The 14185-nt window shown below is 43.1% G+C and overlaps 1 protein-coding gene across 1 annotated transcript in view; it reads left to right on the forward strand.

The window, feature by feature from the left end:
* ZMAT4 (zinc finger matrin-type 4) overlaps positions 1–13962 on the forward strand; it is a 328509-nt gene extending 314547 nt beyond the window's left edge. Inside the window, exon 7 of the mRNA XM_024765120.1 lies at positions 12399–13962. Within this exon, the coding sequence (XP_024620888.1) occupies positions 12399–12417 (19 nt within the window). The 3' untranslated portion in view covers positions 12418–13962. The remainder of the gene's footprint in view (positions 1–12398) is intronic.
* Positions 13963–14185: the final 223 nt, after the last annotated feature.

Consider the following 14185-nt stretch of genomic DNA (forward strand, 5'->3'; position numbering starts at 1 on the left):
CAGCATGAATTTTAATCAGAGAGTCTGTTTTTCAGCCCTGAATTTTCCATAATCCTTTTTTTTTTTTTTTTTTTGTCTATTAATTGAAAGCGAATATGCGTAGAGTTTGAGAACTGATGGATTTGGACGCCTGGGAGCCCAGTGGCTCACATGCCGAGCTGGGCTGGCGTGCGCCTGTCGGCAGAGCCCACGCTTATATAAGAGGTCCGTTAGAAGATGATGTCTTTCTTGTTGAAGTGATTCACACTGTGGTTCTTTAAGTGGGTCAGCCAGTGCTGTAAATTAATTTACACAAAAGGAAATCACAGTTTCTCTTAATTTATTTTTATTCTTTTAGTAATGAATCTGTAGAGGGGGTGAGATGCACGCCCTGGGTAAGGGGGGGTTCTCCTTACTCAGATCTTCTTTTTTACTGTATCTGGGCTTTTGCTCTGCTTGCTTCCAGCTACTCTACCCTGCTTACCTTTTCCAGGTGTGTGGCTGTCATGATGCAAGGGCCATGCCCACCTCCCTCAGAATGGCCCGAGGCAGGACCATTCTTCCTTGGTCCTCTAACTTCTCCTGTAATCAAAAGGGCCCTGGAGTGATGGTGTTTGAACAGGGACACATAGATCTTTTTTTGTTTTCTGGCCAAGATTTAGTGAGGGGGTGTCAGTGTTTCAGAGGATTACTGGAACCAGAGCAAATCATGCCTTGGTTGTGCTTTTCCCACTTGATATTCTATAAGATTTTTCTTCTACTTACTGACTGTATTAGTTTCCTAGGGCTGCCGTAACAAAGTACCACAAACTGAGTGGCTCAACAACAGAAATTGATTGTCTCCAAGTTCTGGAGGCCAGAAGTCTGAGGTCAGGGTGTTGGCAGGACCCTCTGAAGGCTCTAGGGAAGAATCTGTTCCAAACCTCTCTCCTGGGGCCTGGTAGCTCCTTGGCTTATGGTAGCATAATTCCAGTTTCCACATGGCATTCTCCCTATATCTGTGTCCAACTTTCCCCTTTCCCAGCATCTAAGGATGCTGGTCATATTGGAACTGAGGCCCATCCTACTGCAGGATTACCTCATCTTAACTAATTACATCTGCAGTGACTATTTCCAAATAAGGTCACATCCTGAGGTTTTGGAGGTTAGAAGCTCAGCATATGAATTGTGAGGGGAGAGGGTGGGGGACAGAATTCAGTCCATAACACTGGTCATTAGTTATCTGTTGTTGCCTGACAAACTACCCCTAAACTTGGTGCCTTATAAGAATCCAGGCCTGACTTACCTGGGTTCTCTGGCTCTGGGTTTCTCCTAAGGCTTCCATCAAGTCTGCACTAGGGGTGCATCTACTTCTAATCTCCCTCAGGTGGTCGTGGGCAGGATCTAATTGCTTGTGAATTGTTGAGACGAGGGTCTCTATTCCTCACTAAATACTGACCAGAGGCATTTCTGGGCATGGGCAGCTCACAACCATCTGAACAAGAAAGCAGGAGGGCAAGAGAGAGTGTGAGAAAAGATGGAAATCACGGTCATTTATAACCTAATCTTGCAATAATACTGTCCATATCCTATTTGCTAGAAACAAGTCGTGAGATTCAGCCCACGCTCGAGGCGAGGGCATCACACCAGGACATTGGTACCAGAATCCAGGGACCGTTGGAAGCTCTATTAGAAGCCACTTACCACAGTCTGTCCTCTGAGTCATCCTCCTTTTTCATGAAAGCTAATACATGCTTGCTCCCAAGTAGTTTGCTTGGCCTGCTGCTTGCCAGTAGAAAGTCTGGGGTCTACTGGCCTCTTTTCATTTTGTACTGTGTCTACTCCTTTTGGTCCAAAATGACAGTGTTTCTGCTGATATCATTTTCTCGAAAACTCTGCGGGATTTCTGTGAATCCAGTAGGGGTTCACTGTACTAGAACAAGGTCACATCCACAAATGTCTTTGAGAAAAGCCTTCCTCTAGCTTTGCGTCCTGTTGAGAAGGCCAAGAGTCAATGCCCAATTGTCCCATTGAGACAACCCGTAAGGCACACCTTCGGTCTCTTTACAGGCTGCTGTGCAGGACCCAGTAACAGCCCATGCTTTGATCTTTTTAGAGTCTTAACCCAGGGTTCTGCAGTCTCATTCAGCTCTGTCTCTAGACCACATTTTTCTGACAGTGCTTGGAAGCCATTTCTTAATTTTAGCATCTTTTTCTGTCCGGGGAGGCTGAGAATTTTCAAAATCATCAAGTCTTTCTTCCTTTTCTTTTAACAGTTCTTCCTTCAGTTTCTTACTCTTGCAGTTTACTATAAGCAGCAAGCTGAGGCCAGATGGCACCTTCAACCCAGCTTAAAAATCTCCTCTGCTGGATCACCAAGTTCATTAGTGCTGGTCAAGACCGCTCTGTGAGGGGGAAACTATATTTAACAGCCCCTCCCATGCATAATTGCAACCCACCCCCCATGCCAACTCCCTGCTCTTCCATTCTTACTCCACCATTGGCTTCATTGCCCTTTGCAGTCCCTGACCACTTAGGCCAAGGTTTTCAGGATCCCCAGGCTGACAAACATCTTGTTTCCAATAGCTCAAGTCTCTTAGTTTCAAGTCCTTGGACACCCGGAAGTCCAAAGTGATAGAGATTCATCATGTAAGCAAAACACTGATGATGCTGTAGTTGGCTAATATGTTACTCCCACAACCCTATCTCAATTAAAATGTATAAAATAGTCTTTAAGGAGCAGTAGAAACACATCATTGCATAAAGTTATAATTCTAATGATTTACATTTGAATAGCTTTTCCCACCCATTTTACCATTTACAAAGGGTTTTCATTAACCTACTTATTCCTCACAGACATCCTTTGCGGAAGATATCTTTTCCCCAGTTTCGAGCTTTGGGAACTGGGGCTCAGAAAGGTCAAGTCATTTTCTATCAGTTACATGATTTAGAGGATGTCACGTGACATTGGAATTTCAGACTCCACACCTGCGTGCCCTACTCTGCATCGTAGATGTCCTGTGGGGACATAGAGACTCTACCCTGTGGGGGTAGAGTCGTTTGGAGTCGGGGATCAGGGTGGGTATTTTTATTAGGATGATTTCTAGATGTGGCCGAATTGTCTCCGCATCTTTGAGTTTCCCTACCACAGACACTGCAGACACCACTGCCCTCTCTTTGTAGTGTGTGTTTTGTTTTGTTTTGGTCCAGACCCGGGTGCCCTGGAGGATGCTGTACCAGACCACGGTCCTCCAGAGGCTCTCTGTGAGCACATGCTGGCCTTCTTGGTCCTATTCCTCGGCCTTTTGGCAAATTTATAAGATAGAGTTTGGCTCTATTGGCAAAATGTCCTGACATCTTTCCGTAGTGAATTTGGACATCTGCTGAAAGATTTGGCTGTGTTTATAGCTGGTGCTGATTAGCAAATAGACTGAGTCTGAAGGGAAAATAAATTAAAAAGGAAAGGAAAAAGTTGGTATAGAATCTTCTCTATCTGTGGATTTGTCGTTTTGGAGTTTGTGATCATTTAGATGGGGCTGAACTTGGAGCTGGATGACTTAAAGGGTCGAGTCAATCTGCAGTACAGTGACCTTGGCTGGGCCACAGGACTCCAGCATGATGGAGGTTAAAGCACCTAGAGAATATATCTGTCCATCTCTTGATTGAATAGTTGAGAAAATTGAGGCTTGGGGAGATGAAGCTATACTTGCAGTTGTAGCCATTAAGTGGTAAATCCAGGCCTCGATCTTAATTTAATGCTCTTTCTGAGGTCACTTGTTCCATCACACAATGTTCTGGTGTTTTGATAAGAATGTAAGAATTGTCAAATAACTTGTTATAAATATTGCATTGTTATGTTCGTCCAGCAGGCTGGCTCAGGGTACCAGGGTCCTCCGTGACCCCTCCGTGGCCCATGTGTTGGTACAGAACCCCGTGTTGCCTCCAGCAGCTTCCTGCCGTCTTACTCTCTATCTTGGCATCTTCCCCCTTGCAAGCTGGCTCTATCCCATCCCACCAGATTTCCCAGTTGCCATCGTAGCAATCAGTGTTGCTTTACAGCTTTTATCACTTCTGTTGCCGGTCCTTCCCTTCCCTCTGACCTCACCACGAACTCCATCAACACATGCTTCTGCCAATGTGTTCCTTTGCTTCCACTACTCCATTTCATCGGCCTTCGACCCATCTCTGCCCAAGGGCCAGCTTTGGAGAGTGGTTTTCCCCTTCTAAAATTGCTGGCCTGAGCATACCAGGAATTAGCGGGAATTGCTAGCCTCCAGGTTGTCAAAAGACAGGTGCCCCAGGATGTTTGCATGACAGCTGAAGGAGAGGAAGACAGTAGATCAGGAGTTCGGACATTTCCCCTTTCCTGATCCCAAACTTAGAGCCACTGAAGTGTTTGAGAGAAGAGTACAGATTATTTGAACATAGTGATGGTCAGTCTGTCCGTGAAATGCATCCATTGTTTTTCTTCCTTTTTTTTTCCATTTCAGGGTAAATTGATGGATTTTAAATGGTTACAGAACTTTTTAAAAAAGAACTCTGATCTATGTTTCAAAACATCTCTGATTGCAGACACTTTGATGGTTCTAGACCATCACTGTCCAATAGAAGATCCTGTGGTGATAGAAATGTTCTGTATCTGCTCTACACAATGCAGTAGCCACCAGGTACAGTGGCTTTGGAGAGCTTGAAATGTGGCCCGTGGGACTGAGGAAATAAATTTTACTTAATTTTAATTATTTTACATTTAAATACCACATATAGATACTGGGTACCACAGTGTAGTCTAGACCACTTTAGACCTTTTTTTTTTCTTTTCCTGCCGGAGGGGACATTGTAAACCCATCAAATATTAGCACCCCTCCTACCCCCAGTATCTTTATGTTATACTCTGTGGTTTCCCATGACCTTTCGCGACTCTGGAAACACATAGAAGCAGAGATGCCCTTGGGTTCTAGAAGGCATGTCTCTCGTCCACACCCTATCTCTGTTCCTGCCAGTTACATCAGCCACAGTAATCGACTTCGCCTAAAGCAAGGGCCCGTACAGCAGAGTAAATAATACCAGTACTAATAATGATAATGAGAGACCACATGTATTCCTTGTTCCATGCACACAAGATACATAATACTTACAGGTGTTAACTCATTTAGTCTTTTAATTTATTTATTTATTTTTGGCTGTGTTGGGTCTTCGTTACTGCGCACAGGCTTCCTCTAGTTGTGGCGAGCGGGGGCTACTCTTCGTTGCCGTGCGCGGGCTTCACATTGCAGTGGCTTCTCTTGTTGCGGAGCACGGGCTCTAGGCGTGCAGGCTTCAGTAGTTGTGGCTCGTGGGTTCTAGAGCTCAGGCTCAGTAGTTGTGGCGCACAGGCTTAGTCACTCTGCAGCATGTGGGATCTTCCCGGACCAGAGATCGAACCCGTGTCCCCTGCATTGGCAGGCGGATACTTAACCACTGCACCACCAGGGAAGCCCAACTTACTTAATCTGGAAACAGTCCTGTGAGCTGTTATGCTATTATTATATCATCCCCATCTTATGGATCAGGAAACAGAGGTAAAGGCCACAGAGCCCATGAGTGCCGGCTCTGGGATTTGAAGTCCAGCATTCGATGGCTCTGACAACTGCAGAGCTGCCTCTGCCTTATGCACCACTGCAGAGAAGCTCCCGGCCTGCCCCCTGCACCTGCTCGGTGCCTGTCCCACACTGAGGTGGGCTTGGGTGCTGTCCGCTAAACCAGAAGCAGAGCCAGAGAGGTTTGCTACCGCGGTACTGCAGTGAAGTTGTGGCACTAGTTACCTAGGATCAGCAAAGCCTTCACGAGGCGAGGCATAATCCTCCATCGGGCCACCTTCACTTCCGACACCAGCCGCAAGTGCGGGGGATCCCCAGACTATCTGTGCTTCTGACCAAGGGCTTACAGATTCCAGGGTCCCTCCCCTACCTCAGGTTCGACAGTTCACCAGAAGGAACTGCAGAACTCAGGACAGCACTAGACTTATGATTAGTTTTATTATAAAGGATAGAAACCAGGAGCAGACAAGATGCACAGGGTGAGTTCTGGGAGGGTCCCAAATGCAGAGCTCCTATGCCCTCTCCTTGTGGAATTGGGGGAACCCCCCACCCTCCCAGCACATTGATGTGCTCACCAACAAGGAAGCTTAACTGAGCTTCAGTGTCCAGAGTTGTTACTGGGGTTTTGTTTCTTTCAGTATGATGGATTGAATCATTGGCCACATGACTGACCTCTTGGGGTTTTGTTTTTTTCAGGATGATGGATTGAATCACTGGCCACATGACTGACCTCTGTCTCCCGCCTCCCTCCCCTCCCCTGCAGTTGGTGTAGCATCATTTGGCTGAGAGCCTCAACCCTCTAATCACATGGCTGGTGTTTCTGGCATGACCAGCACCCATCCTGAAATTATCCTGGGACTCACCATGAGTCACCTTATTAGGATAAACTATCAGGGCCCACCATGAATACCAAAGACACTCCTATCACTTAAGGAATTCTAAGGGTTTAGGACCTCCACCCAAAACCTGGGATGAAACCCAGCTAAATTCCTTATTATATAGCACCTGCACCAGAAATGTTTCTTTCAAGTGGCTAAGATCAAGGATAAGGACCTTCGAATTTCTAAATTTTAGTGGTTACTAGACATATTCATACATGCTATCTCGTTTAATCCTCCTGAAACCCCCAGGTGGAAGATATTCTTGGCGTCTTTGTATTACAGATGGATAAACTGAGACTAAATAAAGTTGAAAATGCGGTACATGAATATTCAGGTAGTAGAAATTGGTGTTGGAATTTAAAACCAATTTCCTAACTTTAGATCAGAAGTCCCTTGAACCTATAAGAGGGGTAGAAGAAGATAAGAATAGAGATAGAGATGCTTTGAATTCTTTCTTTTTTTTCGGCACACAGGCCTCTCACTGCTGTGGCCTCTCCCGTTGTGGAGCACAGGCTCCGGACGCGCAGGCTCAGCGGCCATGGCTCACGGGCCCAGCCGCTGCGCGGCATGTGGGATCTTCCCGGACCGGGGCACGAACCCGCGTCCCCTGCATCGGCAGGCGGACTCTCAACCACTGCGCCACCAGGGAAACCCAGTTTTGAATTCTTAATTGTGTTTCTTGTCTGAAAATGCAGGATGGAAGTGGACTTGGCCAGGATAGGACAGGAAATGAGGATTGTGTGAATCTGAGTTAGGTTCCTTCCCAAGGAGATGATGATTCCCTCTCTGGTTTTTCTTCATGGGTTTACTTGGAGAAGCTCATGCATCAATAAGTCCTATGTCAGGCCTTATCCCAAGCATTGAAAATACAGAAATGGACAGAGTCCCAGGCTTCTTTGCAGGGAGTCAGAAAGTAAATGCGAGATGGCCATAGGTTGTGGTGAGAAAAACAATAGAGGAAAGCACTTAGGGTGGGCACCTAATCAGGATGGGGTAGGGGGAAGAGAGAGTCAAGAAAGATTTCCTGCGGGAGATAAAGTAGGAGCTGGGGCTTAGAAACAAACAGAGATTAAGAAGGCCTAGAGTTCTATAAGGAAATGGTACTGGAATCTCTTGTCTCAGTCCAGGAGGCTGATGGGTCCTGGTGATGCCCCCAAAGCTAGTGCTTTGCCGGTTTCTTGCTCTGTTTGCATCTGCCTCAGCTGTGGCTAGAGCCCCAGCATTGGGGGAATGGGGGCTCGGGGTGTGGGGTGCGGGGTGCAGACCTCGGGAATGCTGAGGGTATATGGGTGTGCCCGGGGCTCCATGGAATTTCTCTTCTGTACAACGAGGACTTTGGACTTTCCGACATGTTTCCTGAGAAATGTTAGATGCCTCTAACATTTCATCATTTTGTATTTTTATGAAAAATGTTTTGCAAAGCAAAGGAATAGAGTAAACAGGATTATAAAGAGAATATTTGCCTTCTTAAGGGAATAAATTGTTCTCAAACACATCAGGAACGTTCATTTGCATAGAAACAATGCAAATTCTACAGAACGGAGGCTTGTTTTCTTAGGTGTTTTGGTAAGTTAATTGCAGGTCGTTCTTGTCAATTGTGCTGCACTAGGTATATTAGGCAGTGGTAGAGCTGCATCCATTTTAAATCTTGTATACTTCTGAATATTTGCAATTCCTTGAATGTTCAGAATATTTGAGTTTTCTCTGATCCAGCCTGAATTTTCTTAAATTAGTTCTGTATTTAATGGATTATACATATACTGGATTTGCATTTCCAAGAGGGTTTGGAGAAGTCCATCTTGTGTAGCCCAGCTGAACCCCATCCACTTTTAGTTATCTGGGGTTGGCTCAGGACCACCCAACAAAGTTCATACAATCTGTCAGGATGCAAAGCCTTATCTGTACTTCTAACTTCCGGTGTCTTGTGGTCTTTCTGCATCTTTCTCCCCCTATAACTATGGAGTGCCCCCCATATCAATCAGACTACATAGACTTCCACTAATAATTAACACTTTGCAAGTATTTTATTTGTTTAGACAGCTCTTGAAGATTTGGGCATCATGGAGTTAGTGCCGTGCACAGAACAAAGCTGTCTTCTTGGTTCTACTCTCTCTGCTCTTCATCCTCTTCCCCCTTGCCCCTCATTCTCTTTCTCTTCTCCCCTTTTCTCCCCACCCCACTCATTCCCTGCCATTCACCCCTCTCAGAAGCAAAACACACTGCACCCCTTGCCTTAAGCGTAGCAGTTTCCCAGTCACTTGGGCATTTTCTTGGGGTTTTGTTCTCTACTCCTAAGTGGTTGCTCAGAAGATTCCAGATACATTTCTTATTGTGTTACATCTTGCCAGGGTTATTTCGTGAAAGGGTATCTTGAGGAAATATGCTTCCACTAAGTGGAATGAGAGCAGCTGCCGGGGATGAGTTCCTGGGCAAGAAGAAGAGCCTATGCAGACTGTAGAAGCACGTGGGAGTCTGGCCGGTTCAGAAGCCTCAGGTAGTTCTCTGTGATCAGAGTTTAGGGTGATTATGAAGGTGACCGACAAAAAGATGGAGCTGGAGAAGCAGGCAGCAGTCACATCGCAGAGGAGCCTTGTGATTGTATTCTTCTCCAGTGGGTGATGGAAACTTAGTGAGTCAGTACCCCAGCGCGAGGAAGCAGAACAGCTGGTTGCAAAGCTGCCAGATAGAAGACCGTGCAATGTCAAAGTCCTGGAATAGGGCATGGATGGGTAGGGGATGCCGAGGAAATACATGTTCATGAGCAAACCAGGAAGCCAATGAGATTTGTGGTTGATTGGTTATGGGGTGAGGGAGAGAAAGAAACAAGTCAGGGAAAACCCCGAATTTCTGCCCTTGTTTCTTATTTGCCAAGTTAGGGAATGCAGGAAAAGAAAGAATAGAGATTGGGAGATGTTCAATTATAGAAACATAATTTAATCTGGAAACATAATTTTAATAACATTATAACTATCTTAATAAATTGGGCAAAGATGACAAGCCCTTGGACATCCTTCAAGACACAGACAGCAGGCTGAATAAGTTCAAAGTCACAACTGTCCAGCAACATGTTTGTGGGAGACTCTGGAACATAACTCCTATCTGATGAATCCTGGCCATATGATTTCGTATAAGCCACGGCTCACGACTTTGTGGTTCATGTCACTGTAAACTTGCTGCCTGACTGTCAGAAACTGGGCTTGACAGGGCTGAGGATGTTCACTTTGCTTTTTAATTGGTTTATCAAACAGCGTAAATTCAGCCTGGGATTGATGATTCGTTACATTTTTCTCTAGTCACCACCTTAAACACACTTGGTCTGAGCCCTTTCTTTCCTCCTATCTCTCTCCTTGATAATATCTAAAAAGACTGTGTACATTTCTGGTATTTTCAAAGGTGAGAACAGTTTAATTTCAGTATTTAAGACTCCTTTTCAGGTATTAAGTCCTTATCAGATGACGTAAGACTTCTATCTCGCAGCCCATTCCAGCATCCTTGCTCTCTGGACCTTCCTGGTCAGATCTGTGAAAGGCGTGATTAGTGGAAAGAAAAGCTTTTTTCACTAACTGGTCCTGCACATGTGATTTTCATCTGGTTGGGACCCTGGAATCCAAGACCTGCCTGCAAGGTCATCACATCCCTCCTAAGGCAGGAACTCCAACAGGGAAGAAGGTAGATGCAACCCCAAACCCCCTGACATGGAAACTTCTCTTCCTGAAGATCAGAGATATCCAGCCCGAATTGTTCTAAGCTTTTCTCACTGCATTCTAAGACCCTGAGATAAGTCCCAGTAATCTTTAGTTACAGGGTTTTGGGATTTTGTTTTTAGATAATGACACAAAGCCCACATTGTCATCATTTTTACCGTAATACAAGTTGAAACTAAAGTGAGCTCTGTGAATATGATTGCTATGAATACCATGCAATGGAAATTGTCTCTTCAAATCGAATCACACTGAAGACTCAGAAAACAAAGACTGTCCCTCGCCACAAATGGAAGCTATGTAATGAATTCTTTTTTCCCTATGCCTTTCTTCAATTTTCTATTTAAAGAAATTTCTGAAAATACATGAATTATGCAGCTTATCTCTCGGATGGAAAAGAATTTTCTCCTTGGATTGGATGACTGCATATTTATTAATAGCAGTAAAAATTTCCATGTTCTTTTGTATCAAATGGGATGCTGACTAAAATATGAAAGAGCCTTTCCAGCAATAATAACAGTAACCCGTAATGGCTGAATAATTATAAAAGCTGTATGGAACTGAAAGACATTTTAATTTGTCATTACTTCTGTGTGTTTAGGAAGGATCTGAATAGTTATTCTGACGATAAAAAAGTAGAGTGTACTCTTTTTCCTCATTATGGGATTATGTTCTTAATGTACCACTTTTACTGTAAGTTAAAAAAAAAAAAAGCAAAAAAAAAAACCTCTCTTGTGGTTTCTTCTAACAATGTAATCATGATTGAAGTCTGCTCAGCTGGGAATATATTTTGCTTTCTTACTATTATGTAGAGATTCTGCACTTCAAACTCATTTTCATTTGAAAAGTGTTCATCTTTGCAGATTTTAAAAATGAGATTACGCTTGTTTGCTTAGTGAGAACTTCCAACCATTATGTCACATTAATTCATGAAGATGACAGGGACTATAGAATTTCCTTAGGTCATGACCGGATGGTAGCAGGAACTGAATATGAGATTCTTAAACAGGTTTTTTCTTTTTATAACAACTATTAAAAAGCATCAGTGTTTACCAGGGTCATTCCAAGGTAAAATTTCAAAGCTATTTTTACCCCCAGAATGCAGGTCGTCTCCATTTTCTTTTGGTCTGCATTATCCCAACAGCATTCAGTTCTTACTCAGGTCCTAAGAATATTTTATGACAGCGCTGTTTTTTGGAAAATAAAATGTCATGATATGCTGTGTGCTTCTAGGTGAGTGATAGAGTATTCCTTTGTGGCATGTGAATTTTCATTTACCAGATTTCCACTAAGATATTTAGATCTTAGTGTTGAGGAATAGGAAAATCTATGCAAGGATTTTGACATGCTCCAGCACTTTGCCGCCCTCCCCACTAAAATATAGCTTTAGGGTCAAAGGCAATTGTTAGAAGATACTCTTTTGGCAGCCTGGTTGCAGCCAGAGGATACCTTCAATACTGTGAGAAAAATGCCCTTCACATCATGTCAACAAGCTCTTTTGCCTTTGATTCTGATCTTTCCCAGGGTTCAGCTCCCACCCTTGACAGCTGATGACCTTGTGCCATTAACTTAGCCGATTTCGGCCTCAGTGCTCTCACCTTTAAAATGGGGAGAAATGACATACATATTAAAGGTGGACGAGGGGATCCAATTATCACGTAAAATAAATGTGAAAGTTTTGACACATGGTAGGCATGTAATACATGGAGGTATCTTCTTACCGTAAAGGAAAACACAACTAAAAACCCGTTAAAAATTAGTTATCTATTTGATTTAAATCTATACTTTTGAGAGTAAAACCAGAAACAATTTCTTCCTATTTATCCAACTGAAAATTTGAATGAATTGAAGAGGGCTTATACTTCTTTGAAATCTAAATGCTATAATGTTGTCCTTCCCTCCCCAAAAGAGGGTTTGGCAAAGAGTGACACCTGAAACTTAAAGATGTGTGTTTGCAATATGCCATATATAAAATTCAATTTATTATTTTAATTTTAAAGAACTTTCAGAGTGAATTTAGTGTCTGGATTGCCAGTATAGAGATATCTGTTTTCTTCTACATACACTGAAGTGCATTGGTAATTGAATTATTATATATACATGCTATTTAGAACTTAAAAGGTTCATCGTTATCAATTCACCTTTATTTTAATTTGATGGCTAAAGTGGTATGGGGGATGGGAAGAGCTTAAGAGAGAGAGAGAGAGAAAGGGGGGTGGGGGCATAGATGGGACTATGTAATTATGAAAGAAGGTAAGACTGTATTTCCTTCTGTTTTATAGCCTGAAGAATAAGCAGTGAAAACATCAATCAAGAGATGAGAAAAAATAAGTTAGGATTTCTGTGCCGTGGAGAATCGCTTACCAACCACCAGAAGAAGATTCTTTCTGGAACAATGAACATTTCCTATGAGAATTCACAGATTAACATACGACTAATTTAAGTTTTGGAGAGTGAATGAGCTTTCTTTCTTTTTTTTTTTTAATTTTGTGGTAAGTTATGATATTTGGATGGTTTTTAAAAACTCTTTCCTGATAATATATTTAGCACATGTTCTCAATTATAATCCTATAGCAAACAGCATCGTTCAAACTTGAAGGCAGTGGAAAATCTCAATTTCCAATTTATTCTCAGATTTCTTCAACATATAATTATTCTGTTAAATCCTTGCTGATCGAGATGTAAACCACTTCAATCATGAAATAAACTATTTTTTCATCTTGTTGACGTGACTGATGGCAACGTGCACAGAACCAGACAAATCACTATTAGTAGAAAATATGTAATGGACACAAATTCTCACTTCACCTTCAAAAATGTGAGCCATCTTTGCCATCTGAACCAGGATGAAGAGGGTAATCAAGGAGGAATCCTCATCTTTTTTTCCTGATCATTCAAATAACAGTTTCTCAAGGTTAAGCCAAGTCCTCTTTTGCAAGCTGCCAAAATAATAACTTAGGAAAAGGATTCGTTTTCCTGCATGAAGATCCTCTTAGGCAAAAATGTCTTAATAGCAGTTGACCTTGATGAAACGTTTTCCCAAAGGCATTCAAAAGAAGAATGATCAACCCCATACGAGAGGGAAATAAATGAGGGCTTCTTATGAAGTTGGCCTGAATTGTGGGCTTTCGTGTAGGGCACTGGTGATTTGGAAAGAAGTGAGTGAATTCTGAACAAATGACCGCCTTGGGTATTGAGGTCACCTGTTCCTCTGTTTCTCACTGAAGTCCTTTTTGCTGAACTGAGATTCAACCACTTCTTTAGGGAGAATGCCACTGACAGACTGGAAAACCATTACTCTCTGATGGGGACTATCTCGGAGGTTTAAATTTCTAGGTTGAAATCTTCTCCATGGCGAGTGGATTTGGAGTCCTACAGGCTGGCTGCAGAGCTGGGCATTTAAATGCTTCTTAGGGCCTGGCTGGGGTTGCCCTTTGTGCATTGTGACTGATCTCCTGGTGTCAGGATTTTCTGTATGTCTGTGACTTTTCCACAGAGAGCTGAGGTGGTTAAAGCTCAGTGAGCAATAAATGAAATGACTTAGACATCACAGTGTTGTTACGGAGGTGTTTGCAATTTGGCACCGTTCTCTTGAGAAAGGTCCACTCAGGAGAGACCAGGCTTGTCAGTTTCTGTGTCTGCAGAGAGGAGAGGCCACGCCAGCCACGCCAGTCATGGGCCATCCCTTGGGAAGGAAGGAGGCTTTGAAAGGAAGCAGTCTATTTTTCTGTTTTGGAAAGCACACAAAAGAGGTACAAACCTCCAATGATGACTTTTCTTCAAGTGTGTAAAATAAGGCTTTCTTTGTCAATTCTGCTGTAAAATAAGCATTGTCCAAGTAAAAAAAAAAAAAAGAAAGAAAAAGTCTGTTTCTGTTTGTGAGTGAGCTCATATCCTTCAGTGTTTTTTGCTGTTATTATTGTTAATAACAGTACGGACTCGCCTATGAACACAGATCTCTTTCGCTTTTCAGAAAGGCTGTGCCACACCCTTTATAGATAAGCTCCCAGATATAATAATCAGATTATTTCAGAATTCCTCATCTAAATACCATTGCTCTTTGGCAACC

This window comes from Neophocaena asiaeorientalis, unplaced genomic scaffold, assembly GCF_003031525.2.
Source record: "Neophocaena asiaeorientalis asiaeorientalis breed wild unplaced genomic scaffold, Neophocaena_asiaeorientalis_V1.1 scaffold14, whole genome shotgun sequence".
Taxonomy (NCBI): Eukaryota; Metazoa; Chordata; class Mammalia; order Artiodactyla; family Phocoenidae; genus Neophocaena; species Neophocaena asiaeorientalis.